The 21,179-nt window shown below is 35.5% G+C and overlaps 1 protein-coding gene across 1 annotated transcript; it reads left to right on the forward strand.

The window, feature by feature from the left end:
- The first annotated feature begins 10,091 nt into the window (after positions 1-10,091).
- LOC106101637 (homeobox protein DBX1) lies at positions 10,092-19,045 on the forward strand. Its single transcript, XM_013280933.1, has 4 exons — positions 10,092-10,212; positions 12,464-12,535; positions 13,231-13,376; positions 18,686-19,045. Exons 1-4 carry the CDS (start codon positions 10,101-10,103, stop codon positions 19,043-19,045), a joined length of 690 nt encoding a protein of 229 aa, XP_013136387.1. The 5' UTR covers positions 10,092-10,100.
- The last annotated feature ends 2,134 nt before the right edge of the window (positions 19,046-21,179 follow it).

The following is a 21,179-nucleotide window of genomic DNA, read 5'->3' on the forward strand; positions in this document are numbered from 1 at the left end:
TTATGCCGTAACACACATAAAAAAAAATAAATAAAAAAAAAACATACAGACGAATTGAGTACCTCCTTCTTTTGGGAAGTCGGTCAAAAAGGGAAATAGCTGCCACTGACGACTTTTTTTTCGTACAGACACATTCAAAGGCTGCGTATTGGTTATTGTTCCACGTTATAGCCCTAATGCGTATAAAACGTTGAGACAAATGTAGCTGTTAAGGTGAATCACGTCCAGTATCCCCAACTGTACTTAGTGTTTACGTTACTAGTACAAATCAGTTTTTAATTTTTTTTTTTATAACATAAGGTGGCAAACGAGCAAGCGGCCACCTGAATCCACCGAAATGGAAAGCGACCGCTGCCCATAGACATTTGCAATTGCAGATGTGTTGCCTACCTTAATTGACGAAGGAGACGCACATTAAGTGGACATTTACCCTTGCTATGCGTCTCCTCCACCGTCAAATACACTTTTCCTTCCCATACTTTCTCTTAAGAAAAGGGTGGAAAGGGAAAGGGACTAAAATTAGGCCTCCATTTTAAAATGTTTATCTGCGTTTTTTTTCTGTCTGTTCCGGGTAATTTCGGAAAGGGCTGGATTGATTTTGATGAGACTTTTAATGCAAAGTAGCTACCTATATGGCTTATTTTTATTTTGCACTTGCTTTCACCCGCGACTCCGTCCGTGTGATATTAAAAAAAAACAAAAGTAGCCTATGTGTTTTCCAGACTATCCTCTACATGTTTACCAAATTTAATCATAATGGCTGTACCTAAAATAATAATGTAAAATACCTCTGACGATATTTTCCGTTACTGCGTTTTATTGGGCCTCACTACAGCTCGGTGTTGTCAATGGTAATGTCACTTTTGTCAAAAATGATGACAATCGCTTGTCACGCACAAGTTTATGTAACAGCCTTTGAAATAAAATAAAATCGCGTATGAGCGGACTGCACACCTATGACTAAACTATCGCACAACTGTTGTGCGATTGTAAATTTTCGCAGCCAATTCAGTAAGCTAGCAATCAAAGCGCGACTAAAAAGTCGTGCGATAGTTTGGTCAAAGCAATATTTCGTTGTGATTTTTATTAAGTTTATTTATCTATTACGTAGGTACACATAAGAAAAATAAAAACGATTTTACTATGTGTCTTATAAGTTATTTTTTATTTCGTATGTACAAAAGGGCAGTTAAAGATAGCCGCGTATGGTCTTTATTACAATGGTTTTATTATCTGTGCTCACGATATCACACCCTAATGGCTCGCTAAAGAGACAATGAAAAAAATATATTAATAGAGAAATAGAGCCGACATCAATAATAAAATAATAAAGCAACTTTCGTCCGAAGAAAGCGTTAAGAAAAGGACATATTAATTTCGTTCTCGGACCCCCCAGTCGTTTTGTCACTTTCTTACGAATTGCGAACGGTATGTAGTCATCTCTCTCCCGCCCCCGCGCTTAAGTGTCCCGCCAGATGTTGCCAGTTTTATTGAAAAAGTCGGCGGCCATATTGTGACTTTCTGCTAGTGAATTAAGATGTAGCGTCGGATAGAGAAAATTGTTATTGCCAATAGAACGTTACATTAATAGCGCGTTAACGCGGACCGTTATTATATTTTTTTCTTTAATTAAATTTTGACATCGTTCGAAATTTGAAACGTTGGATTAGTTCAAAATAATCGAATTATAAAAAGTTTAAATCAATTCAAAGGAATTTACTTTTAAACACGTATTACTATCAATAGTTAATATTTTTAAATAATCACATACTACGATTCATTCTCCAAAACTTGAAGAATAAAAAAAGTTTTTTTATTTTATTAGGCATTTATTTTCTATTTAATCTACAGATCCGCGTAAAAAGATCTTTCATAGCAAATGACACATTCAGACTATATTGTTATGGAAACTTATCAAATAGTGTAACATTTCAAACCGAAATCGCAAATATTCACATAGAGCGATATAAAATTATGCATTTCGGTCCCGAAGGCCCATATTAACATGTCATCGGACGCCATATTGCTCTAATATTCCAAATTCAAATTCTCGCGATTCCGATCCGTACAAGAACATACTGCACTTGGAAAACCGATATCTCCACAAAAATAGACTTTATGCAGTTGACGTAAGAGACACGGCGCGTTATACAAGTGTATCAAAAAGTTTGCACAAGTTTATATAACTCGAAGTGAGTACTTTTTTACGCGAATGCTATAAAGTCTAAGCGGAGATGTTGGGAGCGATAAATCGTTTCGAGAAACTTCGATTCGATTATCCAATGGGCGGAATGTAGGCGAATTATTGCGGAGTCCGGGCTGATTGTTGCCCAGGTGGGGTTTATCGTTATTGTTATTCGAGGTTAGGTTTTGATGAAGACTGTTTGCTATGATTTTCGGAATTTAAGACGCTTAACTTGTAGTGCCGTGTTTTAGCGATTGATTGGTTTTTAAGTTAGTTTTGTTTTTCTTAAATCATGTAGACAGATCTTGGTATAACACGCAATTATTTTGATTTATTTACAACCTTACTATTATAAATGCGAAAGTTTAGATGGATGGATGGATGTTTGTTAGAGTTTGTAGCCTAAACGTCTGAACGAATCTCGATGAAATTTGGCAAAGTTGTAGAGGATAGTTCGGAAGAACACATAGGCTACTCGTTTTTGTTTCTTTTTTAATTTACTCGGACGGAGTCGCGGCAGAGAGCTAGTCATAATACAAATTTAAATCGGATGCATATCCGACTCGAAGGACCATATTCAATGGTCCTAAAATATCGGAAGTACATACAGTTTCATGGCGTTTTTTTCGATTTTTCAAACACGTATATAACATCTCTGGGTGGATGAAACAGCACTAAGCTTTTAGTAGGCACTTACTAAACAAATGTAGGGGCACTCCCGTACTGATACACTCCTCGCTAACTCGACCGCAGACGAGACGAGAATAACAACGAGCGAGCGTAGCGGCTGCGGTTTCACAGATTAACGTGTATATATCTGTATTTTTAAATCAATTAATTATAAAACATAGTAATTATGATTTCTAATATAATAACAGATTATTGATTGGATATTTAGATGCTATTAACTTCGTTATTTTGTTTTTACTACTGTTACCGTCAATATATGGTAATGCTATAAAGAGAAAAGATGTGTTCCTTTGTATTGAAATAACTCAACTACTTGGCAGTTTTCAAAAACTCTTTCACCATTAAAAAGCTACGTTATCACAGATTGACAAAGGCTATATTTTTTGTTATTTTCTAATTTCACGGGGACAAAGTCGCGTGCAACAGCTAGTATATTTTTTATTCGATGTAGTTACTACGCCGTCTTGGCCAGCAAGGTAATCCATAGTGTAGTTTTAATGTTTTTATCTACAATAATCGTTTGTTTTAGTAACAGTGACACCATTTTGAGTACCCAATATTTTTACAGGTTTAAGAAATATTTATTTTCTTTACGTTTGAAATCAACATTCTTCTATCTTCGCCTTTTCCCAGTTATTTGGGGTCGGCCTTCCTTGTCCTAAGTCTCCAGACAGCACTAATCTTAGAGGCATTCAGGTCGCCTCTGAACATGGCCGTACCAACGTAGAAGTCTCTCTTTTAGTTTTTCCGAAATGGGAGCGACTTCAAAACTTCCTCCGACATATTCGTTTCTAGTTCTATCCATTTTTTACATTTGAAATCAACGTGTGTGATTAATAAAAGCACAACATCACTTAAAAATTAACAATCGAGTCCCGTCATCTAGAGTTCCCGATGCAATTTGCGAGGCCGAAAACAGATTTCAATAAACCGAACGGGTCCCCTCCGAAATCAATTATTTTCACACTTTCCCGCGTAAAAATTGGCGCCGAGTCGCCGTGACAGCCGCAGCCCGCCGCCCGCCGCCCGCCGCCCGCCGCCCGCCGAGCAATGCCCCAGTCGATCGTTCCGCGAATAACAGTTAATTAAATAGCGCTGTTATTGCTTTCGCCGTTGATTATTTCGCTGTTTATTCGTTATTGAGTTATTATTTAACGGTAAATCGGCTTTATTGCAACGGGATAACAGTTATAAATTTTATTTTTAATTAATGTACAACATTACAATGATTTTTTAATTTTCGAACGCTATTTACTACGTAATTTGACAGACAACAATAATTAGTCGGTCTGAGGACAGAAGGAATAATTTTAAAAGGAACATACTTTCATCTTAACAATCAGGAAAGATTTTCTCTTTTATTCATTATAAAACTGTTTTATTACCCAAAAAGATAATAATGTTTTTCCGCATATGTGAGTTTTTTTTATAAATGTGTTTGTATGTATGTGTGTCTACAGCCAGACTGAACCGATTTTGACGAGATCTTAAAACGTTTTGAGTATGAAATTGTCAACCAATTTATCGTCACTTGTTTAAAATTAACCGAAATCGATTTCAAATCGTTTTATTAAATTTGTTTTTTAATCTGTTACAAAACTATTATTCATGTAACAATTAAACATATTGTAACAGGATGTTGCGGCAGCCGCGTATCGTGTGCTTGACAATATTATGTTTTATCTGTCGGCTTGCCGCAGGTGGGAGCTGTAATTACCAAACCAACCGCCATGTTCATAATGTCAACCGTTATGTCAAATAACAACTAAAATAACCTAATAAATTTTAAACTACGAAGTATTAAATATATTACGATTGTTTTATCGGTTTTCCGTTTACTTAATTGAATTTACCTAACTGGTTAGGTAACAAGCTTTTTTCCGTTTTTGTAACCAGTCAAGTCTGCTGGGGTTTTCACTTTGTTAGTTTCATGCCATCAATCCCATGTTAAAACGATCAGCTATCGATTTCAATACCAAATAGCTAGCGCAATTTAATATTGATCTAATTAAGATTTTTGTCCCGGAATTCAATGCCAATTCCACAATTTCATTATTTTATTTTTTTATACCATTAGGCGACAAAGGACCAAAGTTGGGCCTCCGGCACGAAAAATGAAATTAACTACATACATATATGTGGGGTTGTGGCTCGATCAAATAAAAATAAACTCGTTAACTATCGCTGATTTTAATATTTACACCATTTTACAAAAAAACACATCTTATTACATCGTCGTTCCTCTTTTTTCTCTGACTCCCAACTTAAAACTAATTTTAAACCAACGTCAAAGTATAAAATTCGAAATCAATTAAAAAGAAAACATATTAAAAAGAAACATATCTAACCTCCTTATAACCTCCTTATCCTACATATATCTTTATTTCTTATTCTCTATATAATATTAGTAATAGATGGCGAGGAAAATAGATAATTGTACTCATCTTACCGGTTATGAAAACGGATTTTTTTAACCTAACTGGTTAGGTAAACGGAAAAAGCCGTTTTATCGGTTTTGGTAGAAACAATGTTGTTTTATAGTTTTTATGCAATATTATGAAAAAGTAGTTGATCTCTAAGCAATAAAAAGTCTTTATTGAATGCAACAAATCAAATTTATAGTCTGTCGAATAAACGTCCGTAGGCGTGACACATGTGTTGCCAGTATAAAAATTAACTATCACACGAAATCCCAACAATAAACAGTTATTAAAAAACATGTCCAAACAATGCATTCATAGCTAATATTATTTTAATACAAATCCCTAACAAATTGGGGTAAGTCAGTGTAGGATAAAAAATATTCTATCTATTGTATGGGTCTTCGTTTTTACCCTTGTTTATCTTGGTAAAGATTTAGTTATTGTTAGGTTGGCATTATGGTGAGTATTTTATTGCGATCGCATTGTGGAAATGATGCGAGAAGGGATTTAAGGTTTTTTTATGCGTTGCGTTGTTGTCTCAAGTGTGCGTTCTTTTTTTTTTCCGTGATGCTCAATTCGTTACTTTTAAAAATTTGATTAAGCGTAATAAATACGGTTAAAGAAACATGGAAATCTTTTTTGTTCAAATTGTTTGTCTATGGCCTTTATTTTTAATTGTTTCCCTATGATTTAATTGAGGTAATTATTAAAAATTGCAAATACTAAAACTCTTATTACTTTACTCTACTTATTATTTGATTAATTACTTTTTATACAAATGTACTGATCAAAGTAATATATCAAAGTTATTTGGTACAAAAAACTGTATTTCCCAACTTATGATAGTTTATTTTATAAATCTGTCGGAGTGAACAAGTGGTTTGTAGAATTCATGAGATTATGTACACGGTAAGGATCTTCTATTGTAGGCGTGCGTATCTTGGAGATAATAAAACAGCAATCGTGTAAAACTAGAAACACTATCCTTAGGTGACCGCCATCTTGATCAAAACTCCATAACAAACTCTAATTGAATTTCAAACATTTACAGAGATTAACCAAATGATTTTATAATAACAAAACGCTCATTCCACCATTCAAAGTCAACTGTCATCATTCTGTCGTCGTCTTGACATTTATCATGCACGATGCACATTCAGCCAGTACTCAAAATTATTAGTTGCCAGTAACAAAAATCGTTCAAAAATTAACAAACATTTCGCCCGTTAAATCTATTCGTTCTTACCGTTTCAGATAACACATCACAGATACATTACCCTTAAAATTTGAATAATCACATAAATATTATAAACGCGAAAGTTTAGATGTATAGATGTGTGTGAGATTTTGTAACCTAAACGGTTAAAGGATCTCTATGAAACTCTACAAAGATGTAGAGTATAGTCTGGAGGAACACTTAGGTTACTTTTTAACACAGAAATAGTTACAGTTCCCGTGGGATACATTAATTAAAACGTATCACGATAAAAATATTATTTTAGCGGAGTACGTAATCAATGATCAAATATAAAAAGTTCCCTTTTTCGGTACTTTTCTCCAATTAATAAAATAATTAAAATCACCGTTTACGTATAGGGCGCTGTGGGCGCTCGAGGGCGAACTTTTCCGCCACGACGCCTCCCTTAGCCCTTAATATCTTCGGAGGGCTCTCCGGTTTTCCCTTTTCATTATAATATTATTGCGTATTAGGAGCGGACTTAATTTCTTTCCCATGTTAATCGGTAGTCAGAAAGATTATTAAAAAATCAAGTATATTAAATATTTAAGGGAAACCATTTGTGCGTTTATAATATGTATCATTTAAACTATATTTAATACAGTTTTTTATACAAGGCAGACTGACCCGGCTCTACCTCCACAAGAATAAGGGTCTGTCCCACTGGCTGATCGAAGCACATATAGCTTAAAAGTAACGTCACTGTGAAATAAGGTAACAAAATCCGATATTTCCATCACATATTTGACACGTTGGATTGTTATCAGACAATTTACAATTTGGTGGGACAGGCCCTAACACTCGTAGGTATCTCTTTTGTCAAAGTCAGAAAAGAATGAGAGGGAATTGTATAAATTACTTCTTTATACCACAATCATTATTAGACCAAGCCCAATGTGTAACTGAACCTTTTTACTTTATTATGTAGGTTTTAAAAACCATTTTCTTTAAAAAAGATCGCAACATTTGTCGAAAATCCTTATCGATCCATATTTGTCCTGTAATAATTCTCTTAAATTTAAAAGCGAGCGCACACCTTTGACTAAAGTATCATACGACTGTTTAGTTTGCTTTAATGCCTTTAAACTAATATGGAGGTGCATAATACATGATTTTTAATTGTGCAACTAAACAGTTGACTGCGAAACAATCGACAATCTCAACAGTTGTGCGAGTTTAGTCAAAAGTGTGCTCCAAGGACCAATAATTAGGTTAAATTGTAATAAAAAATACTTAATAAAATATTTAAAGCATATTACTTTTCAAAGTGGTAGTGCCTGCTTTAACATCTTAGCACGAATGGGCCGGCACGCCCGGTGTAATACCACGACCACACAGAAGACAGGCGTGAAATGGAAGCAATTCCGTGTTTCGTCTGATGAGTGTGGTGCCGGAGGCCTAATTTAAGTCCCTTTCTCTTTACCACCCTTTTCTTATAAGAAGAGGTTGGAAAGAGGAAGTGGATTTGACGGCGGAGGAGATGCAGGAAGGGGGAATATCCTCTTTATGTGCGTCTCCTCTTCCGTCGTATAAGGGTAGGCAACGCATCTGCAATTGCGGATGTCTATGGGCAGCGGTCGCTTAGCCATTTTGGCGGTTTCAGGTAGCCGCTTGCTCGTTTGCCACCTTATGTTATAAAAAAAAAAAAAAACTAATATTACAAAAAGGAAAAATTTGTATTTCTGTGTGTGTTTGATTCACGCAAAAACTACTAGGCCGATTTTAAAAATTCTTTTAACATTTGAAAGGTGATTTATCTGTGAGTAACATAGGATACATTTTTTATTATTTTTTTAATTTCACGAGGGCGTAGTCGTGTATAATATAAAGAGAGGTATATTCAACGTCTCCCGCCCGCCGTATCAGCATAGGTAGTTTAAATTAATACCGGAGAGTCAAAAACAAAATGCTTTGAACGTGATTAATGGCATTACAAAGGCTATACAATATATTAGGGCGGGTGTGGCTTTGACAGTCGGGGTGGTAAGAAATCGCAGGGGTGTATAGCCTGTGGTCCAAGTCACAAGCGATACGATACTCTATTTTTTTATTATTGCGTTACGTTATTTGTTTCCTTAAAGGTTAAGAAGTTAAATTAATAGGATTATCATCATTGTAAGAAGAATAGCGATCTGTAATCGCTTCGATCTTGTAGAAAAGCATAGCATTTACGTCTAATTTCTATCATACCAGTTTTCTACCTGATTATGTTCCATCTACTAGTAGAAACATTGTAAAAACGGCTGCAAGAGCCGAACATGTTGAAATTTCTGTTGTGTGCTTGAATATTTTACATGGGTGTTACAACAGACATCGGCCGTAGTAAGTCGCTACCGCTTATGAGTTGTACCAAGACAAACAATCGAGAACAGGCTCCGGTACTGTTTGTAATAGCGTTGTAATACGATTAGGGTGTTTAGCGTAGAACTGCACGGTTTTATGACGAGCTGAGGCGTCTTTAGTTAATCGAGTCTACACGAGGCGACTTAATTACACCTTATAATAAAACTAATTCGTCTATTAATATGAGATTACAATCAGTTTTTACGCCTCCCTTAGTAGTAGTAGTAGTAGGGGCTACGGTTTCCGCAACTCCACGACTAGCGCGTATTTAGCGTGAGAATAGGACATGGATGGATCCAGCCAACCCAGCTCACCGAAGAACCCCAGCAGACCCTTTATATTGCTGGTGATCTCCGGGAGCGGTCTCGGCGAACCGAGATACCTAACCGTGTATTCAGTCACCGCTGGGCAGTGCTGTATGACGTGTGACGCTGTTTCTTCTTCCACCATGCACGCTCTGCACAATGGACTGTCAGTGACACCTATGTTGAACAGATGTTTGTTGGAAAGGCCATGGCCAGTGAGTGCTGCCACCCTAATACGCCTCCCTTATATTTATCTTCTTCATAGAGTGGGCGCACACCTGTCTTAACTAATCCGATACTTTAGAGCCCGCTTTAACATCTTCGAACGAATGGGCCGGCTCGCCCGGTAATACCACGACCACACAGAAAACAGGCGTGAGGTGGAAACAATTTTGCGTTTCGTCTGATGAGTGTGGTGCTGCGGCCTAATTTTAGTCCCTTTCCCTTTCCACCCTTCATTTAAGAGGAAAGGATAGGAAGGAAAAGTGGATTTGACGGTGGAGGAGACGCATAGGAAGGGAAAATGTCCTCTTTATGTGCGTCTCCTCTTCCGCCAATGAAGGGTAGGCAACGCATCTGCAATTGCGGATGTCAATGGGCAGCGGTCGCTTTCCATTTCGGTGGATTCAGGTGGCCGCTTGCTCGTTTGCCACCTATTATTATAAAAAAAAACACTGGTGCGATTGTCGATTGTTTCGCAGCCAATTTAACTGTTTAGTTTCACAATTAATCGATTTGTGTAACAACGCGACTAAACAGTTGTGCGATAGTGTAGTCAAAGGTGTGCGAGGGCTCTTAGTTTAACTGCCCTCGTCAATTTATATTTAAAATGTTTCCATATTGTAATTATAGGTGTATCCAATTTTAAAATTCAACGAGTGCAATTCTTTGTATTGTTTTCAGATTATAGACAACCGATGATGGGCAACCCGTGGCCGATCGCGAAGCCAATCGCCAGCAGACCGATTCCAGTACAACATCAACACTTGCAGCATCTCCTCGCACATTGTCACCATCCTTACCTAGCTGGTAAGTGTTAACAATAATTAAGAGCGCGCGCAGCAGTTTAGTAGCGATTTGATTCCTATGAGCTTAAATGGAGGTGTGAACACTACTTGATTTTTAGTTGTGCAACTAAACTGTTGAATAGGCTAAGAAACAATCGACAATCGCACAACAGTTGTGCGATAGCTTAGACAAAGGCCGTTCTAATATGTTCAAAAAAGTAAATTCGACGAGTTACCTTTCAGTCAATGGTTTTCGCATCTGTGTTAATAAAAAACTGTTAAACCAATCCAATATCCAATGTTAAGTAAATAAAAGCAGCTAAAAATAATTAGTAACTAGTTAGTTCTGATTTATATAAAAACTAACCTAAGAGCTTTGACAAAGAAGGCGATAAACTCCGCGTGTTTAATATATATGAACTTATACCGGTTATTTCTCTATTTTAAAAATTCGCAGATAATAAAAGACATGAGTGGCATAATGCTGGTTACCTTTGCCTCAATCTTCAATATTTATTTTAAAAAACGAACAATACAACAAAGGTCTATTCAGCAATATCATAACCTCAAATTTACCATTCGCTAATGCGCTAAAACAGTTTTTTTGCTTTATTTCATTCAATGTTTTGTGGAAATTAAAAAAAACATGAATAGAACCATTGAAGGAACTTGTCTATGATTTTACATTAAAAAAAGTAATCGACGTTTCCAACTGCTTCTTAATAAAACCATCAAAATTATCTAAAAGACGGCAGACTAGCAATAGACAGCGTCTTATTTCTAATTCATTTGTTTATTTTTTCTTAATTGTCATCTAATTTAGTGACTGACAGTCCATTCCTGGCAAAAACAATTTTTTTTTATAACATAAGATGGCAAACGAGCAAGCGGCTACCTAAAATCGCCAAAATGGCGAAGCGACCGATGCCCATAGACATCCGCAATTGCAGATGCGTTGCCTACCCTTATACGACGGAGGAGGAGACGCACATAAAGAGGATATTTCCCCTTCCTATGCATCTCCTCCACTGTCAAATCCACTTCCCCTACCAAACCTCTCCTTATAAGAAAAGGGTGGTAAAGAGATAGGGACTTAAATTAGGCCTCCGGCACCACACTCATCAGACGAAACACGGAATTGCTTCCATTTCACGCCTGTCTACTGTGTGGTCGTGGTATTACACCGGGCGTGCCGGCCAATTCGTGCTAAGATGTTAAAGATCCATACATCATGACCGTCGTAAGACCTGTCATGATGTATGGATCTGAATGTTGGGCAGTGAAAGGGACGGATGAAAGGAGAATACATGTAGCGGAAATGCGTATGTTAAGATGGATGTGTGGGGTAACACGATTGGATAAGATACGAAATGAGTATATTAGAGGAAGTTTGAGAGTAGCCCCAGTGGTTGAGAAAATAAGGAGTAAAAGGTTAGAGTGGTATGGGCATGTTATGAGAAGGGATGAATCGCATGTGACAAGAAGGATATTAGTTATGAATGTGGAGGGGTACATCGGTAGAGGTAGACCTAGAAAGAGATGGATGGATTGCGTGAAAGGTGACATGATCAAGAAGGGAGTGATGACTGAGATGACGGATGATAGAATGCTTTGGAGGACGAAAACCCGGTGCGCCGACCCTACGGGAGTAGGATAAGGCAGGGGAGATGATGATGATGATGTTAAAGCGGGCACTACCACTCTTAGTTAACTTAAAAATAGCTTAATTCAGCTTACTACGATCATTTGTTTATTTTGTAAGCTTAACTCGTGCAGTGTGTGCATGTATTTACCCAACAAATTGGGTGTGCAGGCTAGATTAAAGCTGTTATTATTTTACAACTATTTTTTATATAGCTGTTACGAGATACGATAACGTTTGAATTACTTTAGCTGAATCGAACTTAGTTTCATCTTTATCGAATCATTTCAAAAATAATTTGATAATCAAATTATATAAAGAACTAGCTTTCGCTCGCAACTCCGTCCGCAATTAAAAAAAAACAAAAGTGGGTAGTCTATGTTTTCTTCCAGACTATCCTCCACATCTATACCAAATTTCATCAAAATCCGTTCAGCTGTTGACACTACAAACTCTAACAAACATCCATCTATCTAAACTTTCGCATTTATAATATTAACTAGTATGATAAATGTGACATATTTGAGATATTCAATAGTAAAATATAAAAGAGAATAAAACAAACATCTCATAGCCTCTAACAGGTTAGGTTTTTTTTATTGTATTATGAAAGCGTGGTCTTTGTTCACAGTACGACCTGCCCAAGCACATACTCAAGTCTTTCCTCTTCCTGGAGGATTCCCCTGGGCGCATAGTTCGAGAGGTAAGACGAAATAATTGTTTTTTTTTTGTCACCATTAACTAACATTTACAGTAACTGGCTGATTTGTACAATTTCGTAAAATAAAGTTCCGAATATTTTTTTTTAAATTTATTAGTATTCAAACGGCCAAATACTGAAACGAATCATACTTTGTACTGTAAACACCGCTTACAATCTCATGATGTCAAATTTTATAAGGAACTAACTATCGCCCGCGACTCCATCCTCGAGGAATCAAAACAAGATGTATTATCACATGTGTTCGTCAAAATCTCTACATCTATGCCAAATTTCAAGATCCGTTCTGCTGTTTAGACTATCAACCCCAACAAACATCCATCCATCTAAACTTTTACATTCATTAATAGTTTAAGCGAGGTCGTATAATATAACACGCTGTTATTATTAAATGAATTTTCAGTATAAGGCCGTCAGGCCTCCAAATATAAGTAAAAGAGTTCTTAAAAATAAACTACGAAGTCATCATTTTAAGGTCCTGTCCCACCATTTTGTAAATCTTCTGAAAACAATTTTACACGATCTGTAAAATATGTAATGGAAATATCGGATTTTGTTACCTTATCTAACAGTGACGTAATTTTTAAGCTATCTGAGCTTATAACAGCCAGTGGTAGAACAGGCCCCCTAAACTAGTCTCTTTGAGGCAATTACTCAAATGTCATATACATTTTAAGGTAAACCACGACGTGGTATGATGCGACGCGCTGTCTTTTCGGACCTGCAACGAAAAGGTCTGGAGAAACGATTCCAAGTCCAGAAGTATATCTCGAAGCCTGACAGGAAGAAGTTAGCCGAGAAACTAGGATTGAAGGATAGCCAGGTATGTTCTTAATTCAAATTTAAAATAGTAGGTAATTGTAATTAAAAAAATATAACTACATAGATAAAGCATAACAAAACACAATCTTAACCCGCAAGCAAAAGTTGACGGAAGTGAAATGCGCGTAAACGTGCGCCTCTAGGGGAAGTAGTAACTGGGGTGTTACAAAAAATTGTTACCCCAAGGGTATAATAGAAGGGAGGGGTCTGTCAGACGCAGGCGGCTAGGGGTGGAATGTTTCCGCCCCTAGCGCCCGGGAAAGGACGCTTTAAAACAATTACCGGCTCCTGAACTCGATATTTGCATTTTGAATCTGTGCGTGCAACCATAGAGTTCGATTAGGTCTTTTTGTTGGCTGAAAGGGTGGCGTTGCCTTCGCCTTTTCCGTGCGGCTGTGGAGCCATTTTTGACAGTTTGTTTGTTTTTTAACACTGGTGAAATTTTTGCTTAAAGTTAATTGATGTGGTTTTGGTTTCGTTTTTAATTATTATTTAAAGCTTATTATTTTTAATTGGCTGTTCTAACTGTAGTGAAGTTTTAATAGAGTTAGGTGTATGTTTTGAATTATTTTACGTTCTATTGATATAACTAATAAAAAAAAAAAACTAATGTACGCATTACTTTGTAACATATTTTTTTTTACTTTCCTCTTTACTACTAACAACAACAATAAAATCCGTTTGAACAACTTTTAACATTAGAAATGACAAAGCAAATTCAAAGCTGGAATTAACTATGGTTTCGTTAGTAGACATTTCTCCTCAGTACGATAAGCCACGCTAATTATCTGCCCTCTTTGTCCCGGCCCGACCTCCCCGCCTACGATTACGAATCAAACGATACCCTTAATCACAGATTAAATCAACCATTGTGTGTTTTTAAACGTTATTGCCAGTGTCAATTTCAATATCGACAATGTCAAATATCATGTTTGTATTATCTGTATTTGACATATACGATAAAAGCATGCAAATACACTATCGAATGAAAGAAAAATATTTATGTATAAAAACAGTTACAATACAAAACTTCGTAAATAACTTCATATCCCTTTTCGCATCTCAATAAGCACAACAAACGGGGTATATTACAAAGAAAATAAAACGTATGAAAATGTGGCGCGCAGAAAATTGCCCGCCAAAAACATTCGACCTATCGTTCTGAAACCAATAAAACGTAACGGCCGCAAAAATGGCGCGCGAAACAAAAAGAAAATACAACGTAATGACGCCATAAATATACAAAATATCATTTTGTGTCTCAAGACGACTGAATCCTGAACGGGGAGGTTGGGGATGGGTGGGCACGAAAGAGACGGGTAACGTAGGTGCGCGTCTTACCCGACCCTTCTATTGGACGGTTTGTATTGAATAAAAGTGTAGCCCGGGCCCGCATTGGTCGTTGGGCTTTTAACCTTTTTTATTTGCGTTCGGAAACGGTTTTTTTCGTACGATATCTGATTTTTATAGGATACTTGTGAGCAGGTTTAGCTTTTATTGAATGTTTTTGTATTAAGTCTACTGTTGGACATTTCGAATATATTTTTATGGAATTACTCCGTTCGTAATTTGATTATTTGGTTTGGTTATGTTGAGATAATAAGGTCTATATTTTGTAACGTAAATGGGATAAAGAGAGATAGCAATACATATCAGATTTTATATATGATTACACATTCAACGTAGTTAATAAATTAACTTTTCAGTTTTAAAATTATAATTAAGCAGAACGTAATTTACGGACTATCATCATCATCATCTCCTTATCCTACTCCCGTAGGGTCGGCGCGACAGGTTTTTGTCCTCCACATAACTCTATCATACGTCATCTCAGTCATCACTCCCTTTTTGATCATGTCACCTTTTACACAATCCATCCATCTCTTTTTAGGTCAACGTAACTTACGGACTATGTAATCTTTTAATTCCATTAGTACCTAACTGTTTTACAATTTTTATTATTTTGAATAACTAATTTGATTTTGATTGGCCTCTATTAGCCGCCGAATTTGACACAGCTTTCCTCGGCGATATCTTTACCATAGATTCAAACTCACTTCCCTTCGATCTTTACGTCTTAGCCTACTAATAAGCTCCTACACCTACAGAAAGATGAAAGCGGTTTTTTTCTCAATTGTCATCACAAGATAAGTCTATACCACATTTTCCTCGACATATTTCTTGTTAACGTTTAGTTTAAACAAAACATTTTCTTTATTAACCGTCTACTTTACGAGTCCGCGTCCCATGAATCTGATTTTCGGACTCGAATTCGAAATTTGAAATATTCATATTTGAATGAATATTCAAACGGGGCTCGTGTTTACATTCACGGCGTTCCAATTTCAAATATTAGCATTTATTTATTTTGAATGCGTACTTTTTGTTGGCGCGGTTTTCGGCCAGCCTCAATGATTGACAGGACTACATTGCGTGTTTGTTTTTTTTATCTGCGATATGCCAATATTATGTTTGTACAGTTCGGAAATTAAAATAAAATTAATTTGAATACAACTTTTCATTTTAATATTTCAATGCTTGTTTACAACCCTATCGTTTTATTGTATAATGTTTAAATGTAAATGTGATGTGTGTGTCACAAATGATGTGACTTTAACATTTGTTATGTTTGCATATACTAAATGTAGTTAAATTTTAAAATAAAACTTATTTGCAATATTCGGCCATTAACCTAAAAAGAAGTGTCTGTGACATTTGCAATAGAAGTTATCTTTTAAAATTAATCCCTTATATTTTTGTCTTTTTAATAGAAAATATGAATATAGGACAAACCTTTAAATTGCCTTCAATATTTTATAATTACCACACACCAAAATATATTCTTATTTCTGTTATTACCTAAATTCATAGAAAACGAATCGTGTAATTTGTTGATATATCAATATGAGATATGTCATCGCGAACTGTCGCCGGTCGCGGCCCTGCGCCCCGCGCCCCACGCCCCGCGCCCCATTCATCCGCTCAGTATCATTTATTCCTTATAAATTGTAATAAAAGTGAATATGTCAAAAAGTAATTAATTCTCAGGCAAACCCTCGTCTCTCGGTAGTGATGTGGACAATTTTATCGATATCATTTCTTGCTAATATCGATATCTCCATACCTAACGACATTAGTAGTACATTTTCAAAATCTTTATGTGAAGTTATAATTATTTAGAGATTTTGAAAATAGGCAATAGTTAGATTTCTAATATACATATAGACTTACGTTACTATTTATATTTTCCTCTAAGTTAATTACGTTTTAATTTCGTCATATTTACCGATCCAATACCAAGACCATACCGACGTTAAGGCAACCGCCCAGGTCGCTGGCCAGAAAGTCTGTCTAAGTACATAGTTTCACAAGATATAGTAAAATAGGGCCTCTGATAGTGCTATAACTTTCCACACTTTAATCTAAGAAAATATTTTCGAGATTTATCGATAGTGCAACACAGCACTATTAAGAAGGGGCTGGCGTCAGCTGCCGGCGGCGTATTGTCGCGGCCCTTCAGCGCAACGTGTCGTCCCTCGCCTCCGCGGTCAAGACGGCACTCTTGTTTTATATCGCTGATAAATTACAAACCCACCGCAATCCTAGTTTGTTTTGTTAAATTTATAATCTGGTATAATGTGCATCTCCCACCTTGGAGTGTATTTTTTCTATCTAACTACGTAAACTAAGTAAATCCAGAGTAGATAAATAACGAATTCAAGAAACTAAGACAGACTAGAATAATCGAAAGTATTTAGGCCGGCTTAAAATTCGTTCCGAAGCCATATTTTAAAATAAAGAATGAGTAAAAATTGAGTCAGAAGTTCCGGTCGTCTTATGGCTTCACTCTGTTCCCTCTACATAATAAAATCTGTCTTTAGTTAAAACATCTTAATTCGTATTGCTCTTTTTTTTAATACCATAACATCTGCCTTTTCTAACATCATTATCAATCGTCAATTTTAATTTTTTGACGTATCACGATTACGCAATTTTAACGATTCAATTTTCAACAAAGATTCAATAAAAGAAATCGATCGTTCGATATTTAAAAGTTTGACAAATGACGCGCACGGCGCGAAGGCGCGAAACGTTCGGTAACCGATTTGTTCCGGCGGATCGCGTTATACGATTTGTCATTTCCGTTTCGGATATTCTTTTTAAATTTTTACTCGCTGTGAGAAGCTTTTTAATACTTTCAAAAGAAACTTAAAGCATTCGACACGATTATTTCTTGATCTGATATTTACTAGGTTCCTAGACAATAAAATAAAACATCAAAACACAAAATGAACATGTCACGCAATGAACGAACTGGTGACAATGAAAAAAATTCATTGAACGATTTATCATATTCGGCCATTCATTTGTGGGCGACGATGACGTGCATCATTCATACATGACATCACGCCCGTTATGCCTTGCTAATAAAAGCACAAAGGTTACGGAAACAGAAAGTGTCAGTGAAATAACAAATGTAAAGACACATAACTTGACAAATCAATTAGTTGTATATTTTAAGTAGCACAAAATGCGTTTATCCTATTTTTGCTGTAAATCGTTGACCTAATCAGTCTATATGTCAAATGCAACCCTTGATTTTGGTAATTTATTTCAAATTCACCACCGTGAATCTTTATTGACTCAACAATCGATATCAAGACATAGGATAAAACTATACGTAGTTATTATGCTATCTAAATTTCCCAATTTATAAAAAAAATCAAATGGTAATAAGCTATGAAATCCTCATATGCCCCTGACATTAGAAATTGTTAATCAAAAGCAAAAATAAGTTAACTTTTTTTGCGCTTGCGAGGCATAGGAACACCCGCGTACAGCCACGCCTTCCACCATCAATAAAATGCTCTGGCAGCAACACAATGCGCGGATACGGTTTATTCCGAAAAAATATTACGATTTTGTCCAAAAAAATTTGGCGAAAATGAGGAATCGATGGTGTAAAAAATATAAATGGTTTTCGCGCCCTTTTTAATGTTAATTCTAACGATAATGACTTGGTTTTTTATTGCCGACGATTCATTGTTCGTATGCTTACATGGTTTACGTGTTATGACTTTTATATGACAAAAAATGTTGTTTTCTACTGTCAATAAAGTCTCTATTCACCAGATTCTTATATAAAATAATTTTATAGGTTCTAGGCCTAAATTTAATCCTTTCAGAAGAAAGGATTAAACCAGAAGGTCAAAACCTTTTTTATTAAACGATCAAAAATGTGGACAGTCACATGAGTATAAAACAATCAAATATTTCAAGATAAATACTAACAATCTTTTTTATTCTCAGGTAAAAATCTGGTTTCAAAACCGTCGCATGAAATGGCGCAACTCTAAAGAACGCGAGCTCTTAGCTTCAGGTGGGTCTAGAGAACAGACTTTACCTAACAAGAACAACCCTCATCCAGATCTATCCGATGCGGAGGCTGATAAATCCAAAATGTCACCATTATCACCTCTTAATGAAGACCAATGTGATGAAAAAAACAAAATGTTCGCAGCGTCATCCAGCCAAAGTGATAGCTACCGTTATGAAGACAAAATGGCGCCCGGTACAATGTTTTCCCGCGAAAATTATTCAAATATGGAAGACGGTGATGATTTTGACAGCGACGCGAGCGCCTCTGACGAAGAAATAAATGTAACATGACCTGTTTTAGATTAAAATAAGATTTATTCATGTAAATAGAGTAAGTTATTTAATATTCTGTAACCTATTGTAATATAAATAGCTTCAATAAATTAAACCTAATGAAAAATTAAATACAAAAGCATCGCGTAAAATAAAATAAGAAAAATCTGTAAATTATTTCTGGTTTTTGAACTATAAATTGTTCCGTCAACTTTTTTCCAAATTCAAAATCCTTGCAATCCAAAAATTTAATAAAGATGCGTTCGTCAGACATGACGTTATAATTTTTTTCGCATTATAATTCGCATATCCGTCCCCTTGTCCTATTAATTGACGATTTATAAGAAATATTTTCACAATTCTTTTAAAGTATAACAATTACTGTATTAATAAGAATTAAATTGTACATAAAAGTCATCGTATAGAGAAATAATTTTAACATTTTAAACAAATCATGGCAATTAAGAATTATCTTGCACTTTGATAGATTAAAAATGTTTAACAGCCATCTATTTTATTGGAATCATTGATGTGACGCTTTAATAGAAAAAAAAATTGAAAGGATTTGATTGCCTAAAATCTCATATTCATAGATATGTAACCTACAGATTTTTTTTATACGTTGACATTTCGGGAATAGATATTCGAAATGTCATTTTATTGTAAATTAAAATTCTGAGAGACTTTATCGCAACAGGCATCGTAAGGTCTTTTTAGCCATTTAGGTTATAAATATGTCCATATCATTTTATGTTTTTAATACAAAAAACTGTATCACTTATTTCAAAAAACTTAGGAATAAATGTTAAGTATAAAATTAGTGTCACCACACGTTGTAACAAACATGTAAATCTAAAATTGGTTTGTATATAACCTATATGTATATATTACGGTATGAATTATATAAATTAACTCATTTAAGACTTCAATACTCCTTAAATATCGTGTAATAAATTTTATGTGGAAATAAATGAAAAGTAAAACCGTTACATGCATTTTATTTCAAAATATCAGCCTTATAATAGGATATCAAACAAGATCTTAATGCTAAACTAAATAATAGTAACTATAAATAACTTTTTTTTCGTATGTTCGCAACATTTTCTGGAGTGTTCCAAAATAAACGGACGATGGTAAAAAATCGTTACAAACAAAAATGTCCTAAAATGCAGTGTACAATGGTCACAGTAACGTTCCGTCACACGCAGTACACCTTATTTATAACGTTTTTAGCACCTTTACCTCACGCCCCGTGTGTAGACTTTGATTTGTTGACCGTGGATCCCAGAATGTACGAGAATATAAAAAAACACAAAGGAAGCTAAAATAAAAATGATTATTTTGTGTTTATATTTAAACAAAAATAAAAAAATTATATCACATACCAAGACTTTATTTAGTAATATCATAAATCTGCAGAAAACTAATTTGACGAAAAAAATATGGCGCGAAAATATCAAACGTCAGATTCTGGGTCGATCGCGCACAGATGATGCACGTGGCGCGCGTGTCGCCCACGCGGCTGACGTCACGAGCACGCGGCGCGACAAATTGCCCCGAGACCCGATTACAAGCTCTCACTTACGACTTCACTCGCAGCTATCGAATTAAGTAAACAAATGTTATTCCTTAGGGGATTTTATACCGTAGGATAGTTCATATTTATACACTGAAGAGTAATATATATGTCCAAGAGTTTTCTTGTCTAAAGTTTCTATGGTTTACTAGATAGGTTCTTGAAAATTAAATCAAAAGTCCAGCAGACCTCTTGGAGCTAATTTGTGACATTTCTAAGGATCTGAAAGAAACTTAGGGGGTTTCTATAAAGGGAAATAGAGTTTTATTTATACCAGATCTGTAAAAGAAATTTAAAACATCGCAGATTAGATAGAATAGGATTATAATGCATGGATAAACTTTCTAAATACACTGTCAAAAGCAGAATATGAACTAAATTAAAAATAGTTATGTTGTCAACTCGTTGGGTCATAAAACTAAAAATCCAACGAATACAATGAGATGCCCCCACATCAAACGCATTATTGCCAAACCAATAAAATAAACGCACAAATGCATAGAAAATCCTTGCAAGTGGTCACGTGACGTGCACGCGGCGTCACAACATATGTTCTTAGAACGAGACGGAGTTATA

This window comes from Papilio polytes, unplaced genomic scaffold, assembly GCF_000836215.1.
Source record: "Papilio polytes unplaced genomic scaffold, Ppol_1.0 DF823969.1, whole genome shotgun sequence".
In the NCBI taxonomy this organism is placed as follows: domain Eukaryota; kingdom Metazoa; phylum Arthropoda; class Insecta; order Lepidoptera; family Papilionidae; genus Papilio; species Papilio polytes.